Genomic DNA, 26,350 nt, shown 5'->3' on the forward strand with positions numbered 1-26,350 from the left:
CGATCTCTTGACCTCGTGATCCACCCGCCTCGGCCTCCCAAAGTGCTGGGATTACAGGCTTGAGCTACCGTGCCCGGCTGAGACAGTTTCATTGCCACTTAGAGGACATGCAAAAATAGTGAGAAAGTGTCACTCTGAAGGTCCAGCTCCAAAGGGCCTAAGAATGAAGCTGGAACAGGACAACAGGAAGCCCCTCCCTGGAATGGCATTATACCATTGAGGAATGGGGAGCAAGAGTGTGGGGAGAGATTCCCTCTGCAGCACAGGTGTGCAGAAATGACTGAAAGCTAAGGGACTAACAAAAACAATGAAAGAAACCCTTCAGCACCCTGTTTTCCATCCCAAGGAGTACAAGGTAGTAGTAGCCCAAGGAATGAAGCCTGTGGTGCACTGAAAGCAAAAAATGAAGGACAATACCCAAAGCAAACTCAACACCTAACTAGGTTGACCCAACTCCACACTCATGGCCTGACAGAATAAGAGCACATCCAGAAGTTAATACTGTTTACCTTCCTCTCCACTGCAGTATACATAATGGCCCAATATTCAATCAAAAATTACAACACTGAGGCTGGGCACCATGACTCGTGCCTATAATGCCAGCACTTTGAGAGGTCAAGGTGGGAAGATGGCTTGAACCCAGAAGTTAGAGACCAGCCTGGGCAACCTAGGGAGACCCTTGCTCTACAAAAATTAAAAAAAAATAACCAGATGTGGTAGCACATGCCTGTAGTCCCAGCTACTCTGGAGGCTGAAGTTGGAGGATCACTTGAGCCTGGGTGGTTGAGACTGCAGTGAGCCGTGACCATACCACCGCACTCCAGCCTGAGTGACAGAGCAACACCTTGTCTCAAAAACAAAAAATTACACAACTAAAAAGATATAAAAAGCAACCTACTATGAGGATGTAAAGCAATTCGCAGAACCAAGTTTAGAGATGACTCAGATATTATTAACCAACAGATGAAAGCTTTAAAATAATTATGAATAATGTGCCAACAGATCAAACATGTAAAGTGTACAACATGCAAGAACCAATGAGGAATTTCAGCAGAGAAATAAATCAAGAGATTTCTACATTTTTGAGGAAATTATGTTGCTAAACAAACTGTGAGCTCTAACTAAAACAGCATTTAGCTATTTGAGATTTAAAACAACTTTTAAGGCCCAAAATGTGCACCAGAAAGAAATGGGCTTTGGCATTCCAGTTCATGCCAATGGTACTGGAATGAACACTCTCATTCATGTGTCTTTGTGGTAGAATGATTCATATACCTTTGGGTATATACCCAGTGATAGGGTTGCTGAATTGAATGGTAGTTCTGTTTCTGGCTACTTAAGGAATCACCACACTGCTTTCCACAAGGGTTGAATTGATTTACACTACCACCAACAGTGTATAAGTGTTCCCTTTTCTCCACATCTTAAATGCCCAACAATGACAATTTGGATAAAGCAAATGTGATACATATACACCATGGAATACTATGCAGCCATAAAAAAAGAATGAGATCATGTTTTTTAAAAGAACATAGATGAAGCTGGAGGCCATTATTCTTAGCAAACTAAAGCAGGAACAGAAAAGCAAATACCATGTGTTCTCATGAAGCAGAAGCTAAATGATGAGAATTCACGGACAAAGAGGAAACAACAGACACTGGGGCCTACTTGAGGGTAGAGAGTGGGAGGAGAGAAAGGATTAGAAAAAATAACTACTGAGTAGTAGGCTTAGTACCTGGGTGATGAAAAATCTGTACAACAAACCTCTGTGATATAAGTTTACCTATATAACAAGCCTGCACATGTACCCTCGAACCTAAAATAAAAATTAAAAAGAAAGAAAGGTCTGAGCTGTGAACATTGGCCAGGGTCTTTTAAGAAGAATTTGCTAGGGGGATTTCCAAGATGGCACAGTAGGAACAACTCAGGATTGCAGCTCTCAGTGAAGGCGCAGAGGGTGAGTCCTAACCGCATTTCCAGATGGATCTTTGTTGCCCACAGAACGGGGAAATTCCCAGGTGTAGGAGAGACACAGGATGCTAGCACAGCCCTTTCAGCTTGTGCAGCCATTTCGGCTGGTGCCACATCACAGCGGCACCCACACAAAATGCACTGGTCTGGGTGCCCTGTTAAACCTGCAATCTGAGATTTGGGAGGGCAGATTAGCATATCCATCTGATTAAACGGGACTCGGACAGTGAGCCAGACCAGGAGATTCCCGGGAAGCGACATTTGAGCTGGTGCAGTGGGTCGCTGCATGGGAAATCACACAGATTCTGGTGCCCTATCAGCAGGCAACTGAAACACCTGGGAGAGAGTCAACCCTTCAACTTAAAAAAAAAAAAAAAAAAGAGAAAAAGGGCTCTGAGGCAGGCAGCCAGGTGATCAGGCTCAGTGGGTCCCACCCCCACAGGGACAAACAAAACAGCGATTCGAAATGCTCGGGGTTGAGAGTTTCACCGAGGGCACAGCTGAATCCAGGATGGTGCAGCTCGGTGGGGGAGGGGCGTCCACCACTACCAAGGCATTCCACCCCTACTGAGGTACACTCCCATTGCTGATGCAGCCTGCAATTGCCGAGGCAACCTGCCATAACAGAGAGACTCTGCCAACAGGGTGGAGCCCACGACAGCAGGGCAGACCACGCAGTAGCAGGGCAGAGCCTCGGCAAGCAAATAGTGACTAGACTGCCTCCTAGCTGGGCAGGACAGTGCAATGGATACTCATAAAGAAAGCCCTAACTCCCTGAGACAGAGCATCTGAGGAAAAAAAAGGGAGTTTTATAAGTTCTGCTGCAGCAGACTTAAACACGCTTGCCTAACAGCCCTGAATGAACAATGGAGCTCACAGCTCAGCACTTGAGCTCCTATAAAGTACAGTCCGTCTCCTCAAGCAGCTCCCTGACCCCTGTATATCCAAAGAGTCACCTCACAAAGAACTGATCAGACTGACATTTGGCCGGCATCACTCTGGGACAAAGATAGCAGAAGAAGAAACTGGTAGCATCCCTCACTGTTCTGAAGATGCTACAGGTATACCCCAGACAGGCAGGGCCTGGAGTGGACCTCAGCAGTTGTACAGCAGAGGGGTTAGATGGTTAGAAGGAAAACTAAGAAACAGAAATACTTCATCATCAACAATCTGGGCATCCACTCAGAGACCCAATCGAAAAGTCAGCAACTACTCAGACAACAGGTGGATAAATCCACAAAGATGGGAAGAAATCAGTGCAAAAAGAAGGAAAACACCCGAAACCAAAAGACCTTGCCTCTACAAAGGACCAAAACTCCTCACCAGCAAGGGAACAAAGCTGGATGGAGAATGAGTGTGACAAAATGATGGAATCAGAATTCAGAAGGTGGATAATGAGAAACTTCTGTGAGCTAAAAGAACATGTTCTAAATCAATGCAAAGAAACTAAGAACCTTGAAAAGAGATTCGAGGAAGTGATAACAAGAATGGACAACTTAGAGAAGAATATGAATGAATTGAAGGAGCTAAAAAACACAACATGAGAACTTCGTGAAGCATGCAGAAGTTTCAACAGCCAAATAGACCAAGCAGAAGAAAGAATATCAGAAGTTGAAGATCAACTCAATGAAATAAAATGAGAAACCAAGATTAGAGAAAAAAGCACAAAAAGGAATGAACAAAGCCTCCAAGAAATGTGGGACTATGTGAAGAGACCTAACCTACGTTTGATAGGTGTACCAGAATGTGATGAAGAGAATCAATCCAAGCTGGAAAATACTCTTCAGGATATTATCCAGGAAAATTTCCCCAACCTAGCAAGGCAGGCCAACATTCAAATCCAGAAAATACAGAGAACACCACAAAGATATTCCTCAAGAAGAGCAACCCCAAGGCACATAATCATCAGATTCACCAGGGTTGAAATGAAAAAGAAAATACTAAGGGCAGCCAGAGAGAAAGGTCAGGTCACCCACAAAGGGAAGCCCATCAGACTCACAGCAGATCTCTCGGCAGAAACTGTACAAGCCAGAACAGAGTGGGGGCCAATATTCAATATCCTTAAAGAAAAAAACTTTCAACCCAGAATTTCATATCCAGCCAAACTGAGCTTCAGAAGTGAAGGAAAAATAAAATCCTTTGCAAACAAGCAAGTACTCAGAGATTTTGTCACCACCAGGCCTGCTTTACAAGAGCTCCTGAAAGAGGCACTACACATAGAAAGGAACAACCAGTACCAGCCATTCTAAACACATACCAAATGCTAAAGAGCATCAACAAAATGAAGAATCTGCATCAACTAACAGGCAAAACAGCCAGCGAGCATCAAAATGGCAGGATCAAATTCACACATAACAATATTAACCCTAAATGTAAATGGGCTAAATGCACCAATCAAAAGACACAGACTGGCAAATTGGATAAAAAACCAAAACCCATCGGTGTGCTGTATCCAGGAAACCTATCTCACATGCAAGGATACACAAAGGCTCAAAATAAAGGGATGGAGGAAGATTTACCAAGCAAATGGAGAGCAAAAAAAGCAGGAGTTGCAATTCTCATCTCTGATAAAATAGACTTTAAAGCAACAAAAATCAAAAGAGACAAAGGACATTACATAATGGTAAAAGGATCAATACAACAAGGAGAGCTAATGATCCTAAATATATATGGACGCATTTCAGGAGCACCCAGATATAAAAGGCAAGTTCTTAATGACTTACAAAAAGACTTAGACTCCCACACAATAATAATGGGAGACTTTAACACTTCACTGTCAATATTAGACAGATCAACCAGACAGAAGATTAACAAGGATATCCAGGGCTTGAACTCAGACCTGGAACAAGCAAACCTGATAGACATTTACAGAACTCTCCACCCCAAATCCACACAATATACATTCTTCTCAGCACCACATCACTCGTACTCTAAAATTGACCACATAATTGGAAGTAAAGCACTGCTCAGCAAATGCAAAACAACTGAAATCATAACAAACAGCCTCTCAGACCATAGTGCAATCAAGTTAGAACTCAAAATTCAGAAACTAACTCAGAACTGCACAGCTTCATGGAAACTGAACAACTGGCTCTTGAATGTTGATTGGATAAACAATGAAATGAAGGCAGAAATAAAGAAGTTCTTCAAAAACAACAAGAACGAAGACACAACATACCAGAATCTCTGGGACACATTTAAAGCAGTCTCCAGAGGAAAATATACAGCAATAAGTGCCCAAATGAGAAGAGTGGAGAGATCCAAAATTGACAGCCTATCATCAAAATTGAAAGAGCTAGAGGAGCAAGATCAAAAAAACTCAAAACCTAGTAGAAGACAAGAAATAATTAAGATCAGAGCAGAACTGAAGGAGATAGAGACACGAAAAACCCTTCAAAAATTCAATAAATCCAGGAGCTGGTTTTTTGAAAAGATCAACAAAATAGACAGACCACTAGCTGGACTGATAAAAAAGAAAAGAGAGAACAGCCAAATAGATGCAATAAAAAATGATAAAGGGGAAATCACCACAGATTCCACAGAAATTCAAACCATCATCAGAGAATACTACAAACAACCATATGCATATAAACTAGTAAACCAGGAAGAAATGGATAAATTCCTGGACACTTGTGTCCTCCCAAGCCTAAACCAGGAGGAAGCAAAAACTATGATTAGACCAATAACAAGGTCTAAAGTTGAGGCAGCAATTAAGAGCCTACCACACAAAAAAAGCCCAGGTCCAGATAGGTTCACAGCCAAATTCTACCAGACACACAAAGAGGAGCTAGTACCATTCCTTCTGAAACTATTTCAAATAATCCAAAAAGAGGGAATCCTTCCCAAATCATTTTATGAAACCAACATCATCCTAATACCAAAACCCGGCAGAGACTCAACAAGAAAAGAAAACTTCAGGCCAATATCCATGATGAACATAGATGCAAAAATCTTCAATAAAATACTGGCATGCTGATTGCAGCAGCACATCAAAAAACTTATCCATCATGATCAAGTAGGATTCATCCCGGGGATGCAAGGTTGGTTCAACATACCAAGTCTATAAACGTAATTCACCACATAAACAGAACCAAAAACAAAAACCACATGATTATCTCAATTGACACAGAGAAGGCATTTGACAAAATTCAACAGCCCTTTATGCTAAAAACCCTCAATAAACTCGGTATCGATGGAAGGTATCTCAAAGTAATAAAAGCTATTTATGACAAACCAACAGCCAATATCATACCGAATGGGCAAAAACTGGAAGCATTCCCTTTGAAATCTGGCACTAGACAAGGATGCCCTCTTTCACCACTCCTATTCAATATAGTACTGGAAGTTCTAGCCAGAGTGATCAGGCAAGAAAAATAAATAAAGGGTATTCAAATAGGAAAGGTGGAAACCAAATTGTCTCTATTTGCAGATGACATGATAGTATACCTAGAAGACCCCATCACCTCAGCCCAAAAACTCCTGAAACTGATAAGCAACTTCAGCAAAGTCTCAGGATATAAAATCAATGTGCAAAAATCACAAGCATTCCTATACACCAATAACAGACTTAAAGAGAGCCAAATCAAGAATGAACTGCCATTCACAATTGCTACAAAAAGAATAAAATACCTAGGAATACAACTTACAAGGAACGTAAAGGACCTCTTCAAGGAAAACTACAAACCACTGCTCAACGAAATAAGAGAGGACACAAACAGATGGAGAAACATTTCATGTTCATGGTTAGGAAGAATCAATATCGTGAAAATGGCCATACTGCCCAAAGTAATTTACAGATTCAATGCTATCCCCATCAAGCTACCATTGAATTTCTTCACGGAACTGGAAAAAAACACCATGAACTTCATATGGAACCAAAAGAGAGCCCGAATAGCCAAGTCAATTCTAAGCAAAAAGAACACAGGAAGGGCCATCACACTACCAGACTTCAAACTATACTACAAGGCTACAGTAATCAAAACAGCATGGTACTGGTACCAAAACAAAGATATAGACCAATGGAAGAGAACAGAGGCATCAGAGGCAACACAACATATCTACAACCATACAATCTTTGATAAACTGACAAAAACAAGCAATGGGAAAAGGAGTCCCTGTTTAATAAATGGTGTTGGGAAAAACTGTCTAGCCATGTGCAGAAAGCAGAAACTGGACCCCTTCCTGACACCTTACACTAAAATTAACTCCAGATGGATTAAAGACTTAAACATAAGACCTGGCACCATAAAAACCCTAGAAGACAATCTAGGCAAAACCATTCAGGACATAGGAGTAGGCAAGGACTTCATGACCAAAACACCAAAAGCATTGGCAACAAAAGCCAAAATAGACAAATGGGACCTAATCAAATCCCACAGCTTCTGCATGGCAAAAGAAACAGTCACTAGAGTGAATCGGCAACCAACAGAATGGGAAACAATTTTTGCAGTTTACCCATCTGACAAAGGGCTGATATCCAGAATTTACAAAGAACTCAAACAGATTTACAGGAAAAAAACAAACGAGCCCATTCAAAAATGGGCAAAGGATATGAACAGACACTTTACAAAGGAAGACATACATGAGGCCAACAAACATATGAAAAAATGCTCACCATCACTGGTCATTAGAGAGATGCAAATCAAAACCACATTGAGATACCATCTTACACCAGTTAGAATGGCGATCATTAAAAAAATCTGGAGACAACATATGCTGGAGAGGATGTGGAGAAATAGGAACACTTTTACACTGTTGGTGGGAGTGTAAATTAGTTCAACCATTGTGGAAGACAGTGTGGCGATTCCTCAAGGCCTTAGAAATAGAAATTCCATTTGACCCAGCAATCCCATTACTGGGTATATATCCAAAGGACTATAAATTGTTCAACTATAAGGACACATGCACACGAATGTTCATTGCAGCACTGTTTACAATAGCAAGGACCTGGAACCAACCCAAATGCCCATCGATGATAGACTGGACTGGGAAAATGTGGCACATATACACCATGGAATATTATGCAGTAATCAAAAATGATGAGTTCGTGTCCTTTGTAGGGACATGGATGAATCTGGAGAACATGCTCAGCAAACTGACACAAGAACAGAAAATGAAATACCACATATACTCACTCATAGGTAGGTGAGGAAAAATGAGAACACATGGACACAGGGAAGGGGGTACTACACACTGGGGTCTTTTGGGGGGAATAGGGGAGGGTCAGTGCGGGGGGAGCTGGGGAGGGATAGCCTGGGGAGAAATGCCAAATGTGGGTGAAGGGGAGGAAGGCAGCAAAACACACTGCCATGTGTGTACGTATGCAACTGTCTTGCACATTCTGCACATGTACCCCAAAAGCTAAAATGCAATAAAAAAAGAAAATTAAGAAAAAAAGAAGAATTTGCTAATGGGTTAGATATAGGATATGAAAAGAGATGAATTAAGAAAGCTTCCAGTTCATCCTAATTAGAAGTATCCAATTTTGTTAACTGAGCTCTAGAACCCCACCAGATAAGGTTGTTGGGGGTGGTAGAAACAAGCAGTTGCATTTTAGACACGTTAAGCTTAAGTCATTTATTGGACATCCAAGTAGAGCTGTCAAGTAGAAAGTTGAATGTATGAGATTGGAGTTTCAGAGACATATCTGGGCTGGAGAAACAAAATCAAAAATTAAAAACATACAGATAGATTTGAAGCCATGAATCTAGCTGAGGGAACTATAAGAATGGATGTATATAGAAACAGAAAAGGTTTCAAGACTAAGCCTAAGGGAATTTCAAATTTAAGAGATTGGGAAAAAGAGAAGACTCCAACAAAGGAGACCTATCCACTATCCTTAGACTAGACATATCTGATTGTCAATGAGTCTTATATGACTGGTCATCTTAAAAACCTGGAAATATAGACTTCTAAAAATAATGAGCAATCATAATATTCTTTTATTTGTACCAGGTTTTTGAGCTAATATTTTTTTGCCAAACTGAAAATTTAATATGAGAATATATGCCACTTTCTGTTAATAGCGTTTTTGGGGTTTTTGTTGTTGTTGTTTTGTTTGCTTGTTTTGAGAGGGAGTCCCACTCTGTTGCCCAGGCGGGAGCGCAGTGGTGCAATCTTAGCTCACTGCAACCTCCGACTCCCAGGTTCAAGTGATTCTCTTGCCTCAGCCTCCTGAGCAGCTGGCATCACAGGCCCCTGCCACCACACCCGGCTATTTTTTTTTTTTGTATTTTTAGTAGAGATGGGGTTTTGCCATGCTGGCCAGGCTGATCTCCAACTCCTGATCTCAGGTGATCCACCCACCTGGGCCTCCCAAAGTGTTGGGATTACAGTGCCTGTGCCAATGCACCCCGCCTAATAGAGTATTTTTTAAATGTATGGAATGGTTGGTTTTTAAAATAAATTGCGTTTAGCCAAACATACCATTATATAAATCTATGAATGTAACAGTGAGATTAAAATAATATAAATAACAAGTTCTGCAGTATTTGCACTTGTATAGGAAGTACTGCCAAATGGTGCTAAATAAAATAAATTTGCATTTATAACGAGCTATAAATTCTGCATACTAATGAGGACTTTAATGTTTTTCAAAGCATTGGATATTTTCAATAGAAATTATGGCTGCATCTTTTTACAGAATCAGTTATGAAGTATGACACACTTTCATGTAATTAACCATGTTTTCTAGCTTTTGTGTTTGATGTTTTGACATCTGTGGCCTTGCTGACCCTAGAAGGGCAGCTCCTCCCAGGGATCGCTAATTCCTAGATGGCCTGCAGCTCACCTGCCCGCACATCTCTCATGTAGTAACCAAGCAATACTCACCTCCCTCCTTTACAGCATTTTATGCCCAATGCCACTATTCACCTACCCTAGTCAACCCAGATTCATGTACCAGAAAACTAGGGACAGCCCTATGCCCCAGAGACTGTGGAAATTGTTTAAACTAGCCAATCCTAAACTTACTAACCAACCATGGTACTTCCCCGTATAGCCCTGTGTGGTGAGACAGCTGTTTCTCCTATTTACAGTAACTGTGAGTGAAAACTTCTTCCTTCATGACCATCATTTCTGTGTCTTTGGGTCTTACCATAGCTGATTAAAATAAATTCTGGGTACCTGATTAAAATATTGTGTATATAACCTCACAGTAGGAGGTTACTAGAACAATACCAATTTTTTTAAATGTCTAGCTCAGAAAAGGCAAAAATCCCCAAATTCAAGTTTTTCTTATTGTCTGTCTGCCCTCTTATGTTAATAAACAAATGATACAGTCATCTCTGGTTTGCTGTAGGGAACATTAAGTAGGAAAACAAAGCCTTCTATTTTCAACATGTACCATAACTTAAGGCCTAAAGAAAAATGGTCCTGTATTTCCTAAAAGTCATCCTTAACATTTACCTCCTGGTCTTTATGCCTACACTCTAGCTTATACAGACTATCCTAATTGTACACAGCCAGAGCCTTCTGTACTTCTTTCTCAAGACACCCATCACATATATAAATTGCTTCTTTGATATTTGCCTCTCCTCACCTCTGAGGAGGACAGAACCATGTCTGCCTTGCTCCCCATTCTATCTCTCAGGCCCAGTGGTTAGTAGTCACTTAATAAAAGTTCTTAAAATATTTTTAAAGTCTCATAATTTCAGAACTTCCACTTTAACACACATGAAAACATTTGATTCTTACACCTCTGGAACAAATTCTGTATTTTAAAATGTATACTCTTCATGACTTGAACAAGAAATTTGACTTCCCATGGATAACATCCTTCTTATAAAAACACATTTGTAGAGTCACAGAATATGACCATTTAGAAAGCTACGCAGTTCAAGTCTCTCATTTTCTAGATTAGGACCCAAACAATTATGTAACTAAGACAAAATCGCACAGTTAAGCATAACAGAGCTGGAATCAAAAGGCTGACTTTTATTTAGTGAAGTTAGTGAACTTTTGAAGTCGACAAGTCATTTAATTAGTTGACAGCTTTCCATTTCTAGAAATATAAATTCAAAGTTTTTGTGATTGTGTGTAATGGGGGGGAAACCTAAACAGTAGAGTTTCAGGAAAATTAACATAATATGTGCATTTAGAGAACTTGGAAGACGAAAAAAATCAGAATAATATTGGCTGAGACCTTAGGCGTGTCTGATATATTCAACATCAAATGATAGTGTAGAAAGGACCAGGTGCTTGGCGGGAGTGTTAGGACTAAATCAACAAAAGAAACATGGCTTTCTTTGTAAATAGACAATTTCTTTCTCTGTCCATTGTTTTGCATTTACCATTCCTGTTTCTTTAGCAGTGTGACCATCCTTATATTATGTTATACACCTTGAAGCCTTTCATTCACAACCAGGACAAATGATGTGGGAGCAGACTCCATGGTTTGTCTGGCAAGTAAATAGGAGCCCCACTGGTGCTTGTACCAATACCAACATCCACTGTCTGTGTTCCGAGGGCAGAGAAATCCACAATACTCACAGAGAGTGTGCATTTTTTAAAGTGTATTTGAGAATCCACTACTTCCACTCACAATGTATTACTTCAAAAAATGAAAAGTGTCTGAATCTATGAAACTCAAAACTAGACATGCAAGTTATAGAATTGTAGTGGTTTCTGTATCCAGAGAATTCAAACTTAATTATAATCATGTTTTAGACTATCTTTAATGATATATTTTATCATTTATATATCTTTTAAAATTTTGTTATTTACTCTTGCAGTTATTAAAATATGCACCAGGCTAACAGACAAAATGGGCTCCCTGTGGATAACTAATTTGCTGAAAGTTAAAATAGAATCAGGTGGCTATGGTAGGTCAAGGAGTGGTTAGAAACTCTATGTTCTCAGAAACACGTTGTAAAAGTGTCACAGGACCTCTCTTTCTACAATGAGCCAAACCAGTTCTTGTCCTGCCAAGATAAACTGCCACAGGAACTCTCCTGACCCCAGCAGTTGAAAGAAACATTTGACAGAGACTCCTGGTTTGGGGCTTGGAAACTGCTCAATCAGGGCTTGGCTATTTCGATCAATCAAAATCGAACCAGTTTTAATCTTTCAGTGAACCTGATTGAGAATTCAGACAAGAATTTTCCCTATTAAAGCCAAACCCTCCCTTTGTTCTTCAGAAAGTACACTTTCACTTGTACAGGAGGCTGTGCCTCCCCAATCTGAAGATTTTTTTTTAATATATAAAAAATAAAGCTCTTCTTTTTTCCTCTGTAGATCTCATGGTCTTTTGTTAACACAGTTGTTTCGCATTGTACCAGGCATTTTATTTCAAGTGTTAGGCTGGCCTGCTGTAATGAAGAGACTCAAAAATTCAGTGCTTAAAAAAAATAGAAATTTGTGCTCTCTCACGTAACTGCCTGGAGTGTAAACCAAAAAGCATCTGAGATAGATCTCAATCAATTTAAAAATTTATTTTGTCAAGGTTAAGGATGTGCCTTGGAGATAGGTCTGTGCCTTTCTTTACAGATGATTTTGAGGGATTCAATATTTAAAGGTTGGAAAGGTGGGCTGTAGAGGAAAAGAGGAAGTGTATGGAAATCCACATATTGCAAGAGAACAGAAACAGCTAGGGGAGTAGTCAATTATGTATTCATGTGGTGCTCAGTAAATCAGCACTTTACATAAGATGAACATACAAGGTGAACATAGGGTAGCTAGCTACCTGTAGAGATACTTAACCTCTTATCTGTAGCTATCTGATTAGGAACAAAAAGAAAGGCATCTTCTTGCAAGATTCAGCTTTTAGCTTAATTTTTTCCTTTTGACATAGTGAATTAGGTAGGGTCCCAAGTTTTATTTTCCTTTCACATTTCTTCCCCTTTTCTTTTTAAAATCTTTTTGAGAAAATAATTTAGAAGAAAATGAGTCTCTGATCTTGAGTTTTCTCTGATCTCTTGTGGCTAGGACAGTTTATTTCAAGACAGGTAAGTCCCACGTTGTTAGGAAAATTAGTTTTCAGCAGATTGTGAAGTCTCACGTGCCACAGAGAAAAAAACAGGAGAGGAAAACAGAAAGAAAACAACAAAACAAACAACAACAACAAGAAGTCCTGGAAAACAGATTAAAGCCATAGTACTCTAAAGTCCATGCATCAATAGGTAGGTATGAAAGTGGCTTACATAGATGAATAGGTTACTGTTCTTTTCTTCCAAAATTTAAGTTGTCTAGCTTCTGTGTTTCAAATCAGGAGAAACATTGGGGGTAGGGGGAGAAAAATAAAGAGGAAAAAATTGAAACAAAACAAATTTTGGAGACTTGTGGCCAGGAAAAAAATTAGCATTCGGTCCAAATTGTACAAAATAATAAAAATTAAAAAATATTGGACAAGGTTAGAATCTAATAACAGGTTGTATTAGTCCATTTTCATACTCCTGAGACTGGGAAAAAAAAGAGGTTTAATTGGATTTACAGTTCCCCATGGCTGTAAAGGTTTCAGAATCATGGCAGGAGGCAAAAGGCACTTCTTACATGGTGGTAGCAAGAGAAAATAATGAAGATGCAAAATCGGAAACCCCTGATAAAACCAACAGATCTCCTGAGACTTGTTCACAACCACGAGAACAGTATGGGGGAAACCACCCCATGATTCAAATTATCTCCCACCGGCTCCCTCCATAACATGTGGGAATCATGGGAGTACAATTCAAGATGAGATTTGGGTGGGAACACAGAGCCAAACCATATCACAGGTGTACTATAGTTTATTTTGAGACATAAATTTTCTCTCTTCAATTCCCCAATTTTATTAATAACAAAATCATAGTAGGACCAATTTATTTGTAAAATAAATTTTAGTCCTATTATACTTGGCATGATTATTTGCATAAAATGCAGCACTAACAATCATTTGCCACATAGGCTCTCTCTCTCTTTTTTAAATTGGTTTTGCTAGAAACATTTTCACAAGGGATTTTAGATTGACATTTTTAAAAGCCTCAAGCCAAGCCAAGGATTTATCTGTGTCTGCAGATACTTGTGAATTGTGTGAAATCCCTTCTTTTTGAGGTCCCAAGAAAACTTAGAGTTCCTGGGCCTGTCAGAATGTGAGATTCTTTACTTAACATGGATTAGGACCCTGTAAAGGACAAGGTATGGGATCAGTTTTTCTGAAGTGCTTCTATCAGCTCTACAGGTCAGCATCATTTTCTCAAGACAGTCTGAAAATGTCATTCCAGTCAAAGCTTGGTAAAATAACCAGTATATAATAATAAATAATTATATCATAAATATATATAATTATATACAATATAATCATATATAATTACATATAATATATCATTATATATATAACAGATTCTTATTGATTTTATGCAAATAACTATATTATCATAAATTAGGAATACTCACAAAAACAGTTTACAAATTTGGGAGAAATTAAGTTGAGAGAAAGGAATTATGTTTCAACTTTTGCTCATAGGACTAGAGTTTACACAATTGTTAAAAGCTATAAATAGCTTTAAAAAAGTTTTCTTGAGTATTAAAAAAAGAAAATAAAAACAATAAGCAAATGTTTTCAACAAAAAAATCATAAAATATTATTTCAGTCTTCTGTCAGTTCAGTTCATGAATTATCTCCTGTTTTGTTCAACGTTGGATCAACAATCCTTACAAATACATCAGCTCTCCATGAAGTCCTCCATGAAGGTTTTGTCTCTATTCCAATGACACAATCTCTAAAGTTATTGGAAATCTGTATTTAAGAGTCCTCAGAGTTCTGTAGCTGATTATAAACCACTCTTTAAAAGGATCAAAGTAAAATAACAATTGTGGATGACAAAAGTCTTACAACAGCCATGGCTAAAGACACAATTTACAAGGATATTTGTTTACTTCCGTGGCATACAACAATGTTACATAGTAATTATAATTACTACTAATATTATCCCAAAACATATCAGAATCACAGGAATCTCAAACAATTTTGGAACACATACCAATAATACATTTATATAAATGTATATCTCTAATTTTATGTATCCAGAGTGAATGGAAACAAACATATTTTCCACTTTGACTTTTCTCTTTTGATTTTTATACAAATCAAGAAATCTTAATAGTCTGGCAATACTTCAGTTGGCCATCAATCCATAATAATAATAGCTAATAACAAAAATATAGCTACCGGCCAGGCACGGTGGCTCACGCCTGTAATCCCAGCACTTTGGGAGGCCAAGGCGGGTGGATCCCAAGGTCGAGAGATCGAGACCATCCTGGTCAACATGGTGAAACCCCCGTCTCTACTAAAAATGCAAAAAATTAGCTGGGCATGGTGGCACGTGCCTGTAATCCCAGCTACTCAGGAGGCTGAGGCAGGAGAATTGCCTGAACCCCAGGAGGTGGAGTTTTCAGTGAGCCGAGATCGCGCCATTGCCCTCCAGCCTGGGTAACAAGAGTGAAATTCCATCTCAAAAAAAAATAATAGCAACCACTTATTCACTCCTTTTAGTTATGTGGGCAATTAGTATTAGGGTGTTGTTAATGAAATTTCGTAAGCATTCTGTGATTCCCAACTAAAGTATCATATCAGAGCTTACAGTCATAGCCAATCCAAAATTTTAAAATTTTACTACCAAATTTCTATGCAATTTTCTTGTCTATTAACAAAACAACCTGTTGATCCTTAATCCCAAAATGTGCCATCATTCCTTCCAAGTAGATGTGCAAAATCTAGACTAATTCTGAGTACCTGGGCTACTGAACCTGGAGTTGGATAAAGGCTCAAACTCAAAGATATCAAACTAAAAAGAGAATAAGAGCCACCCAATGTTGCAAACCAGAACTGGCATAGAGAAAAGATGAAAGAAAAGGTTTTTAACTTTCTTGTAGAAACATTTTGCAGAATATCCGTTTTGAAGATAGCCATCCATGCTTTGTTCCTCATGTGGCCTATCCATCTCAGAAAGACAATATTAACAAATCACATTGGATGGCATACCGGCCTATCTTTAATGTATCCCCAAGTTTCTTAAGTACCTTAGAGGGTCTCTAAAATCTGTCCCTGATGACAGTATGTAACTTCCCCACCAGTCCTGTGATGGGAGTATGATTATCAGCTCAATTTTGCAGATGAGGAAAGAGAGGCTCACCAAGTAAAAATAACTTGTCCAGGGACACAAATCTAGGAAGTAACAACTAGGGTTTAAACTTAAGTCTGCATCTCTATACTTGCCCAGCTGCATGAAGCCCCAGATTTGGCAATCGTCAGAATACTCGTCATTCAACTTTCTCTCCCAGTCAGGCACCAAGTCCTATCCTTTTAATCTATACAATAGTTTTCAATTTGTTCTCATTTCTGTATTACTATTGCTCCTGAGTTAGTTCAAGAAATTTTCATTTTTTTCCAAGATTTCTCTAATTCTAATAATTACCTAATCTTGCCTTAGATTTTGTCCCACTTCTATTCCATCCTCTATATTATTGTCAAAGTGGTTTTGTTTTAGTAACACAAATCTGATCTTGCCTCTTTCATGCTTAAAGCCTTCACTAGCCCTCCATGGCCTCTAAATTAAGTCCAGATTCTTTGTTTGATATAAAAGACCCTTGCTTAGCTCTTACTCTCATCAATCCCACCACCAACTTCTCTACCCAGCTGTACAGCCCCAATAAGGAAAAGGGTCACGTTTCCCATCACCAAGCAGCTCTGGTCATGGACTTACAAAGAATTCTCTATCTCTGTGATTAATTATCCAAAAATGTAAAGCACAAAGTCTTTATCGACTATATTTAGGTAACCATGTATACTTGTGTTTCTGTAAGTTTTTTCATAGGCAATGATGAAATATATGGAGATGCCTTTTTTCTGTAACTCGGCAAATATACCCTGCTATGAGTGACTGGGAGTTCTATTTTCTCTTTCTGCAGTGAAGTGAGTAGTTGGTTTTTTAGACTGCCCTGACTTTTGGTAGGAAGAAGCATTTCCAAAATAAGCACTATACAAAAAGTTTTTTTTTTATCCTTAGAAATCATTTATTTCAGTGGAAATTGTCAAATGTCAAACCACGATTGCGTGACTTGATATAATACATTAAAGGTAATCAAAATAATTGTTGTCCCTCCCCTTTAGGGCCGTCCTTTGTGCCCTATTGATGGCAGGCTTAGCTACATGACTTGCTGTGACCAGAAATAGAGTAGAAGTGGTGATGCCAACTTTTAGCAGAAGTTTTATGAGCCCTCATAGGATCTTACAATTTCACAATTGCAGCAATGGCTACATACAGGTTTCCTTTTCCACATAACTCCAAGAGAATGAGATGTGGTACAGAATTTTACTCAATTTGAAGCTAAAATGGAATGAGATATTTGTTTCTTTCCTGTTAGGCCACCGTGATTTTGGGATTGTTTGTAACTCCAGCATCCCTAGCAAAAACAGACTGATGCAATTGAGGCTTTGATCTTCTCCTTCTCCATATTTCACTATGTAGATTATTTATGCATTCTCATCTGTAATTATTTAAGCATCTTTGGTTGGCTTTCGTATGCACCATAATGAAGTCTTAGCACATATCTTCAAAATTCAAAGACGGAACATTGACTCTCTGAAGTCTCAGGTTTGAAAGGGACCTTAATGTCATCTGCCCAATTCCCTATATAGCACTTGCATATTCTACATGATTTTCATGATGAACGTCTGCTTAAACAACTCTGGTGATGAGAAACTCACTCTTTCCCAAGGAAAGTCATATCATTTGAGGCAGCTTGTTAGAAAACTCTTCCTTACATTTAGGGAAATTTGTTTTTCCCTTAATTTCATATGGTCAGTTCTAACTCTATAGCCATACACGTCTCTCCTTTCTCCCTTTGCCTGGTCATCTCTGGGCTAATCATTTCTGGAGCATTTAAATATGTGTCATAGGCCATGATTTAAATTCCTCATGACCATAATGGTTGTTTTCATCCAAAAGCCCTTGCAGTTTGCATCGTCCCTCTTAATGTGTCTACTCAGAACCAATCAGAGTAATAGAAGTATGCTTTGATACCCGGTGCAGAGAATAACCTATCATTTCCCTTTTTCTAGACTCTATATTTCTATTAATTCAAACTAAAACCATATCAACTTTTTTGACAATTACATCACATTACGGGGAGAGGCTTTTCTTCTCAAGTAAGATTTAAACTTTAGAAAGCGAAATAGAAGCAGAAAACAGAGTTGTAAATATGAATAAGACTATACTACTGTATATGGATGAGAATATTTGCATTATGCCACAAAACCACTTCAACAGCTTTTGCTAACATTAAATGATCATCTCATAACCTCAGCCATTCTCCAGGCTTCTCACCTTTTACTTCTCTTTCTAAATAACCTTCATCAACATATTCTTAGAGAGGTGTACACCTCCTTGCATCCTAACTAAAAAAGTCATCTGCTTTCTATCATATTTCCCAATTTCGCTACACAATTACTTTTTCTATTTTGTTTTTCTATAGCACTTTTAGATACATCTATTAAACCCACTTACCACACTTTATCATAGTTATTTACTTATATAACGATAAACATCACCATGAAGGATAATGTCAAATTTAAAATTTTATTCCCTGCACTTCAGAAAAGATATGGCTAACACTTACTGAGTTCTTACTACATGCCACTCTTCTAATCACTGTACATACACTATCTGATTTAACGCTTATCACAACCTATGAACTAGGTACCATTATTGTCCTCATTTTTTCTTTTTATGATACGGGGACTCACTCTGTCACCCATGCTGGAGTGCAGTGACATGATCATGGCTCACTACATTTTCAACCTCCCAGGCTTAATTGATCCTCCCACCTCAGCTTTCTGAGTAGCTGGAACTACAGGCTTGCAACACCATGCCTGGCTAATTTTTTTTAAGACAGGATTTTGCCATGTTGCTCAGGCTGGTCTCAAACTCCTGGGCTCAAGCAATCTGCCCACCTTGGCCTCCCAAAGTGCTAGGATTACAAGCATGAGACACTGCACCTGGTCCCTGTCTTCATTTTATATATGAACAAATGGGGCTTACAGGGGTTAAATAACATTCCCAAGGTGGCACAGACAATATGAGGAAGAGTTGTAATTCAAACCTAGGTCTCTCAGCCTCCAGTTTGTGTATGGCAAACACTAAAGATTTATGGTTTGGGCCAAAATATCAATTTCTTAAAACTCTCAAGTCATGAATATAACAAATATAGCTTACTCACTAAGTGTTATCCACTAAAGGATAATATTCTTTAGTGGTAATTTCTTGCAAACAGCCAAGGCCCTATCCTCAAGTCCTGTGGATCCCTTGGCAGGGTGCTGGTTGTTCCTGTCCTCTGATTTTCCACTATTTTTTTTTACATAAAATAAATATATGCCTATACTATGACTCACTTTTTCTATTTAAATGCATGAATCCAAGAAAGGTTATAATGTATGCTTCTAAAAATATTTGTTTTTTTTTTTCAAGGAAGAAAAAAAGAAAGAAAGAAAAAGAAAAAAAAAGGAATGAAGAAGAGGATAAAAGAGGAAGAGGAAGAGGGAGAGAGAACAGGAGTGTTGCTTAATTGCCCAGGTTAGAATGCAGTCTAAAAATGGGTATTCCCTTATACCATCAGTCGTGCTTAATAATGGCCAACCAGTATTTCATTTAAACCTGTGAGTAGGTGTGATGTGGTACTGATAAGAGTGTATATCTTGTGTGTTTAAAGTGGAGAGTTCTATAAATGTTTATTAAGTTTACTTGTTCCAGATCTGAGTTCAAGTCCTGGATATCCTTATTAATTTAATAATTCAAATATCTAATATTGATGTTGAAATCTCCCACTACTACTGTGTGGGAGTCCAAGTCTCTTTACTAAGTCCAGGTCTTATATATCCTGTACTGGGTGCATATACATCCAGGATCGTCAGCTCTTCTTGTTGCATTGATCCTTTTACCATTATGTCCTCTTTTGATCTTTATTGCTTTAAAATCCATTCCATCAGAGGCGAGAATTGCAACCTCTGCTTTTTATTTATTTATTTATTTTTGCTCTCCATTTGGTTGGCAAATCTTTCTCCATCCCTTTGTTTTGATCCTTGCATGTAAGATGGGTCTGGTTGCAACATACCGATGGGTTTTGGCTGTATCTTTTGATTGGAGGATTTAGTCAATTTAAATTTAGGATTACTGCCATTTGATGTTAGCTGGCTGTTTTGCCCATTAGTTGATGTAAATTCTTCGTTATGTTGATGCTCTTTACTTTTTGGTAAGTAATCCAATAGGATTAGTATTCTTATAAGAGACACCAGAGGTCTTATGTGCTCTAGATAGATAGATGGATAGATCGATCTAGATCTATCTTGACATGTCTCAGTTAATTTAGAAAGCTTATTTCACCAAGGTTGAAGACATGCACCCATGACACAGTCTCAGAAGGTCCTGATGACATGTGCCTAAGATGGTAGGGGCACAGCTTGGTTTAATACAATTTTGGGAGATGTGAGACATCAATAATATGTGTAAGATGTACATAAATTCAGTCTGGAAAGGTGGAAAAACTTGAGGCAAAGGTGGAACAACCCGAAGCTTGGGAGGGGGCTTCCAGGTCATAGATAGATAAGAGACAAATGGTTGCATTATTTTGAGTCTCTGATTAGCCTCTCCAAATGAAGCAGCCAGATACGCATTTATCTCGGTGAGCAGAGGGGTGACTTTGAATAGAATGAGAGGCAGGTTTGCCCTAAGCAGTTCCCAGCTTGACTTTTCCCTTTAGCTTAATGCTTAGGCCCCAAGAATTATTTTCCTTTCATATTTTTATATATAGGGGTGTGTGTGTGTGTGTATATACATATACTATATATATATACACATATATATACATATACATATAGTATGTGCACGCAGAGGAGATATATATATATATATATATATATATACACACATATAGTATATATATGTGTGTGTATATATATATATATATATATATATATATATATATATATATATCTCCTCTGCGTGCACATACTAGACCACGTGAGGATGTAGTGAGGAAGCATGAAGGGAAACCTTTTTCAAGCCAGGAAGAGAACACTTACTAGAAACTAAATTGGTAGATGTCCAACATCAAGGTTCAAGACAAAACCTTGATCTTGGACTTCTAGACTTCAGAAATGTGAGAAAATAGATTTATGTTGCATTAGCTATGCAGTCTATGGTATTTTATTATGGCAGCCCAGTAGACTAATACAAGGACTTAGAGACTATCAAGAAGTAACAGCAAGGACCAAACATGTGCATCCTAAGGCAGGCAATCAGTAACACAAAACTGATTCAGGACAGGCATCACTGAAAAACTCCAGGGTCAGTAGAGACCACTGGAAAAAAGCAGAAACCTAAAATTTCAGAATAAGACTTTTGGATAGGGAAACAAAGCCATGTATATACAGGAAGTGGGGGTTTAACTTAATTGTAAACATTTATAGACTACTTTTTAGATGCCAGAGACTGTATAGCAGTCTGATAATTATAGTTAAAATACAGACAAGCTATGTAAGTGAATTTAACTTGCTTATCATCTCCCCATTCATGCTCTGCAGAGAAAAGCACCTCCAGTATTATAACACATAGTTTCCCTGCCATATGAAGTGAGGGCTATTACAGTGGGAAAGGACAGATGGAAGCCACTAGAACTGCCTCTACCAGGGAAAATAGTAAACAAAAAGCAACACCATATTGCTGGAGTGATTGCAGAGATGATTGCTATGATCAAGCACTGAAGGATGCAGGGGTCGTGATTCCCCTGGTGTCTTCATTCAACTAACTTATTTGGCCTGTGCAGGAGATAAGTGGAACTTGGAGAATGATAGTGAATTGTTGTAAGGTTAACCAGATAATGACTGCAGTTGCAACTGTTGTATTAAGTTGGTGCAAAAGTAATTGTGGCTTTTGACATTAAAAGCAATGGCATTGGCCATGGTGGCTCACACCTGTAATCCCAGCATTTTGGGAGGCCAAGGCAGGTGGATCGCCTGAGGTCAGGAGTTCAAGACCAGTCTGGCCAACATGGTGAAACCCTGTCTCTACTAAATATACAAAAATTAGCCAGACATGGTGGCACGCCTGTAATTACAACTACGCAGAAGGCTGAGGCAGGAGAATTGCTTGAACCTGGAGCCAGCGGTTGCGGTGAGCTGAGATTATGCCATTGCACTTGCAACAGAGCAAGACTCCATTTCAAAAAAAAAAAAATTTGCCGGGCATGGTGGCACATACCTGTAATCCTAGCTACGGGGAGGTTGAGGCAGGAGAATCACTTGAACCTGGGAGGCAGAGGTTGCAGTAAGCCAAGATTGTGCAGCCTGGGCAACAGGGCAAGATTCTGTCTCAAAAATAAAACAAATAAAATAAAATAAAAAGTAATGGCAAAAATCACAATTAAAAGTAATGGCAAAAACCACAGTTACTTTTGCACAAGCTGAATACCAGATGTGGTTTTATAGCATGAATGAATTAACACATCCCCTGGTACCTGGTATGCAGCTATTCATCTGGCAAATGCCTTTTTCTCTATTCTTGTCATTAAGACCCAACAGAAGCAATTTTCTTTCAGCTGGCAAGACCAGTAACATACCTCAACTCTCCAGCCCTATGCATAATTTAATTTGCAGGGATGTTGATTGTTCTTCCCTTCCACAAGATATCACATTAATCCATTACATTGACGGCATTATGCTAATTGGACTTAGTGAGCAAGAAGTAGCAACTCCTCTAGAATTAATGGTAAGATATTTATTTGCTAGCACGTGTGAAATAATCTGACAAATATTCAGGGAACTTCTAATTTTGGGGGCTCCGGTAGTGTGGGACATGTCAAGACATCTCTTCAAAATGAAGAATAATTTATTGTATCTAGCCCCTCCTATAACCAAAAAAGGGGTACAATGCCTAGTGGGCCTCTTTGGATTTTAGAGACAACATTGTGTTGGTTAATACTGTGTGTCAACATGATTGGATTGAAGGATACAAAGTATTGATCCTGGGTGTGTCTGTGAGAGTGTAGCCAAAGGAGATTAACATTTGAGTCAGTGGGGTGGGAAAGACAGACTCACCGTTGATCTGGGTTGGCACAATCTAATCAGCTGCCAGTACAGCTAGTATAAGCAGGCAGAAAAATGTGAAAAGAGAGACTGCCCTAGCCTCCCAGCCTACATCTTTCTTCTGTGCTGGATGCTTCCTGCCCTAGAATATTGGACTCCCAAGTTCTTCAGTTTTGGAATTCGGACTGGCTCTTCTTCCCCCTCAGCCTGCAGACTGCCTATTATGGGACCTTGTGATCATGTGAGTTAATACTTAAAAAACTCCCCTTTATATATATATGTATTTTCCATTAATTCTGTCTGCCTAGAAAACCCTGACTAATATGAGCCTGTTCCTCATATCAGTGTGTTACTCTGGCCCATTTACCATGTGACCTGAAAAGCTGCTCATTTTGAGTGGGTCCTAACACAAAAGATCAAAATAGGTCCAGGTTGCTGTGCAAGCCTCTGAGAAACATAGGCCATATGATCCAGCAGATTCAATGGTGCTTGAAGTGTCAGATAGTGATGTAGTTTGGACCCTTCAGTAGATCACTGTAGGCAACTTTCAAGGCAGACCCTTAGGATTTTGAAGGAAAGTCCTGCCATCCTCCACAAATAACTAATTTACTTTTGAGAAACAGCTCTTGGCCTGTTACTAGCCCTTCGTAGAGACTGAACGCTTAAGTATGGGTTACCAAATTACCGTGGAACCTGAGCTGTCCATCATGAATGGAAGTAACACCAAGCCATAAGGTTGGGCCTACACAGTAGCACTCCACCATCAAATGGAAGTTGCATATATGTGATGAGGCTCAAGATAGCCTCAAAGGAACAAGTAAGTTATATGAAGAAGTGGTCTAAACACACATGGTCTCCACTCCTGCTACACTGCCTTCTCTCTTGCAACCTGGACTATGACCTCACAGGGAGGTCTTTATGACTTGATGACACAGAAAAGGCATGAACCTGATTTAGAGATGGTTCCTTAGGATATGCAGGCACCACCCCCAAAGTGGACAGCAACAACACTACAGCTCCTTTCTGGTACATACCTGAAGGGCAGTGGTGAAAGGATGTCTTCCTGGTGGGCAGAAGATCAAGCAGTGCACCTTGTTTTCACCTTGCTTGGAAGGAGAAATGGACAGACATGTGATTATATACTGATTCATGGGCTTTTGCCAATGCTTTGGTTGAAGAGGCAGAAATTTTGAAGAAACATGACTGGATAGTTGCTGACAAAATTTGAGAAAGAGGTATATGGGTAGACTTCTCTGAATGGGCAAAAAAAATAAAGGTATTTGTATTAGTCTGTTCTCATGCTGCTAATAAAGACATACTTGAGACTAGGTAATTTGTAAATGAAAGAGGTTTAATTGACTCACAGTTCCATATGACTGGGAAGGCCTCACAATCATGGCAGAAGACTAATGAGGAGCAAAGTCACATCTTACATGGCAGCAGGCAAGAGAGCATGTGCAGGGGAATGCTCCTTTATAAAACCATCAGATCCTGTGAAAGTTATTCATTATCATGAGAACCGTATGGGAAAAACCCCACCCCATGATTCAATTACCTCCCACCAGGTCCCTACCATGGCAGGTGAGGATTATTACAATTCAAGGTATGATTTCAATTGGTACACAGAGCCAAACCATATCATTTGGCCCTTCTCAAATCTCATGTCCTTTTCACATTTCAAAATACAATCATGCCTTCCCAACAGTCCCCCAAAGTCTTAACTCATTTCAGCATTAACTCAAAAGTCCACAGTCCAAAATCTCATCTGAGACAAGGCAAGTGTCTTCTTCCTATCAGTCTGTAAAATCAAAAGCAAGTTAGTTACTTCCAGATACAATGGGAATACGGGCATTGGGTAAATATATTTGTCCCAAATAGGAGAAATTGGCCAAAACAAAGGGGCTACAAGTGTCATGAAAGTCTGAAATCCAGTAGCGTAGTCATTAAGTCTTGAAGTTCGAAAATGATCTCCTTTGACTCCATGTCTCACATTCAGGTCATGCTGATATAAGGGTTCCCATGGCCTTCTGCAGCTCTGCCTACAGCTTTGCAGGGTACACCCCCAACTCCTGTCTGCTTTCATGGGATGGCATTGAGTGTCTGCAGCTTTTCCAGGTGCACAGTGCAAGTTGTCAGTGGATGTACCATTTTGAGATGTGGAGGACAGTGATCCTCTTCTCACAGCTCCACTAGGCAGTATCCCAGTGGGGATTCTAAGTAGGGGCTCTAACCCTATATTTCCCTCTGCACTGCCCTAGCAAAGGTTCTCCATGAGGGCCCCGCCCTTGCAGTCAACTTCTGCCTGGACGAACATCCAGGCATTTCCATAAATCCTCTGAAATCTAGGCAGAGGTTCTCAAACCTCAATTCTTGACTTCTGTATACCCACAGGCTCAACACCACCTGGAAGCTGCCAAAGACTGGGGCTTGCACCATCTGAAGCCATGGCCTGAGCTGTGACTTGCCCCCTTTCAGCCATGGGCAGAGCTGAAGCAGCAGGGAAGCCCTGGGCCAGGCCCGAAAATCCACTTTTCCTTCCTAGGTCTCTGGGCCTGTGATGGGAGGAGCTGCCATAAAGACCTCTGGCATGCCCTGGAAATATCTTCCACATTGTCTTGGGGATTAACATGCAAATTTCTGCAGCTGGCTTGAATTTCTCCCCAGAAAATGAGTTTTCCTTTTCTATTGCATCATCAGGTTGCAAATTTTTTAAACATTTATGCTCCACTTCCTCTTGAATGCTTTGCCGCTTAGAAATTTCTTCCACCAGATACTAAATCATCTCTTTCAAGTTCAAAGTTCCATAGATCTCTAGGAAGTTCCAAAGTTTTCCACATTTTTCTATCTTCTTCTGAGCCCTCCAAACTGTTCCAGCATCTACTTGTTACCCAGTTCCAAAGTCACTTCCATATTTTTGGCTATCTTTACAGCAGCACCCTACTTTACCAGAACCAACTTACTGTATTAGTCTGTTCATACACTGCTAATTAAGACAAACCCAAGACTGGGTAATTTATAAAGGAAAGAAGTTTAATGGACTCACAGTTCCACATGTCCGGAGGCCTTACAATCATGGCAGAAAGCAAATGAGGAACAAAGTCACATCTTACATGGCAGCAGTCAAGAGAGTGTATGTAGGGGAACTCCCCTTTATAAAACTATGAGATCTTGTGAAATTTATTCACTATCACAAGAACAGCACAGGAAAAACATGCCCCCATAATTTAATTACCTCCCACTAAATCCCTCCCATGACAAGTGGAGATTATTGCAATTTAGGGTGGGATTTTGCTGGGGACACAAAGCCAAACCATATCAATATTTGTGTCC

The 26,350-nt window shown here is 39.3% G+C and overlaps 1 protein-coding gene across 1 annotated transcript in view; it reads right to left on the reverse strand.

Moving 5' to 3' along the window:
• LOC144577203 (uncharacterized) overlaps positions 1 to 25,631 on the reverse strand; it is an 88,494-nt gene extending 62,863 nt beyond the window's left edge. The window contains exon 1 of the mRNA XM_078333121.1: positions 25,406 to 25,631. Within this exon, the coding sequence (XP_078189247.1) occupies positions 25,406 to 25,631 (226 nt within the window). The remainder of the gene's footprint in view (positions 1 to 25,405) is intronic.
• Between the last annotated feature and the right edge of the window lie 719 nt (positions 25,632 to 26,350).

The sequence above is a fragment of the Callithrix jacchus genome, chromosome 7 (assembly GCF_049354715.1).
Source record: "Callithrix jacchus isolate 240 chromosome 7, calJac240_pri, whole genome shotgun sequence".
Taxonomy (NCBI): Eukaryota; Metazoa; Chordata; class Mammalia; order Primates; family Cebidae; genus Callithrix; species Callithrix jacchus.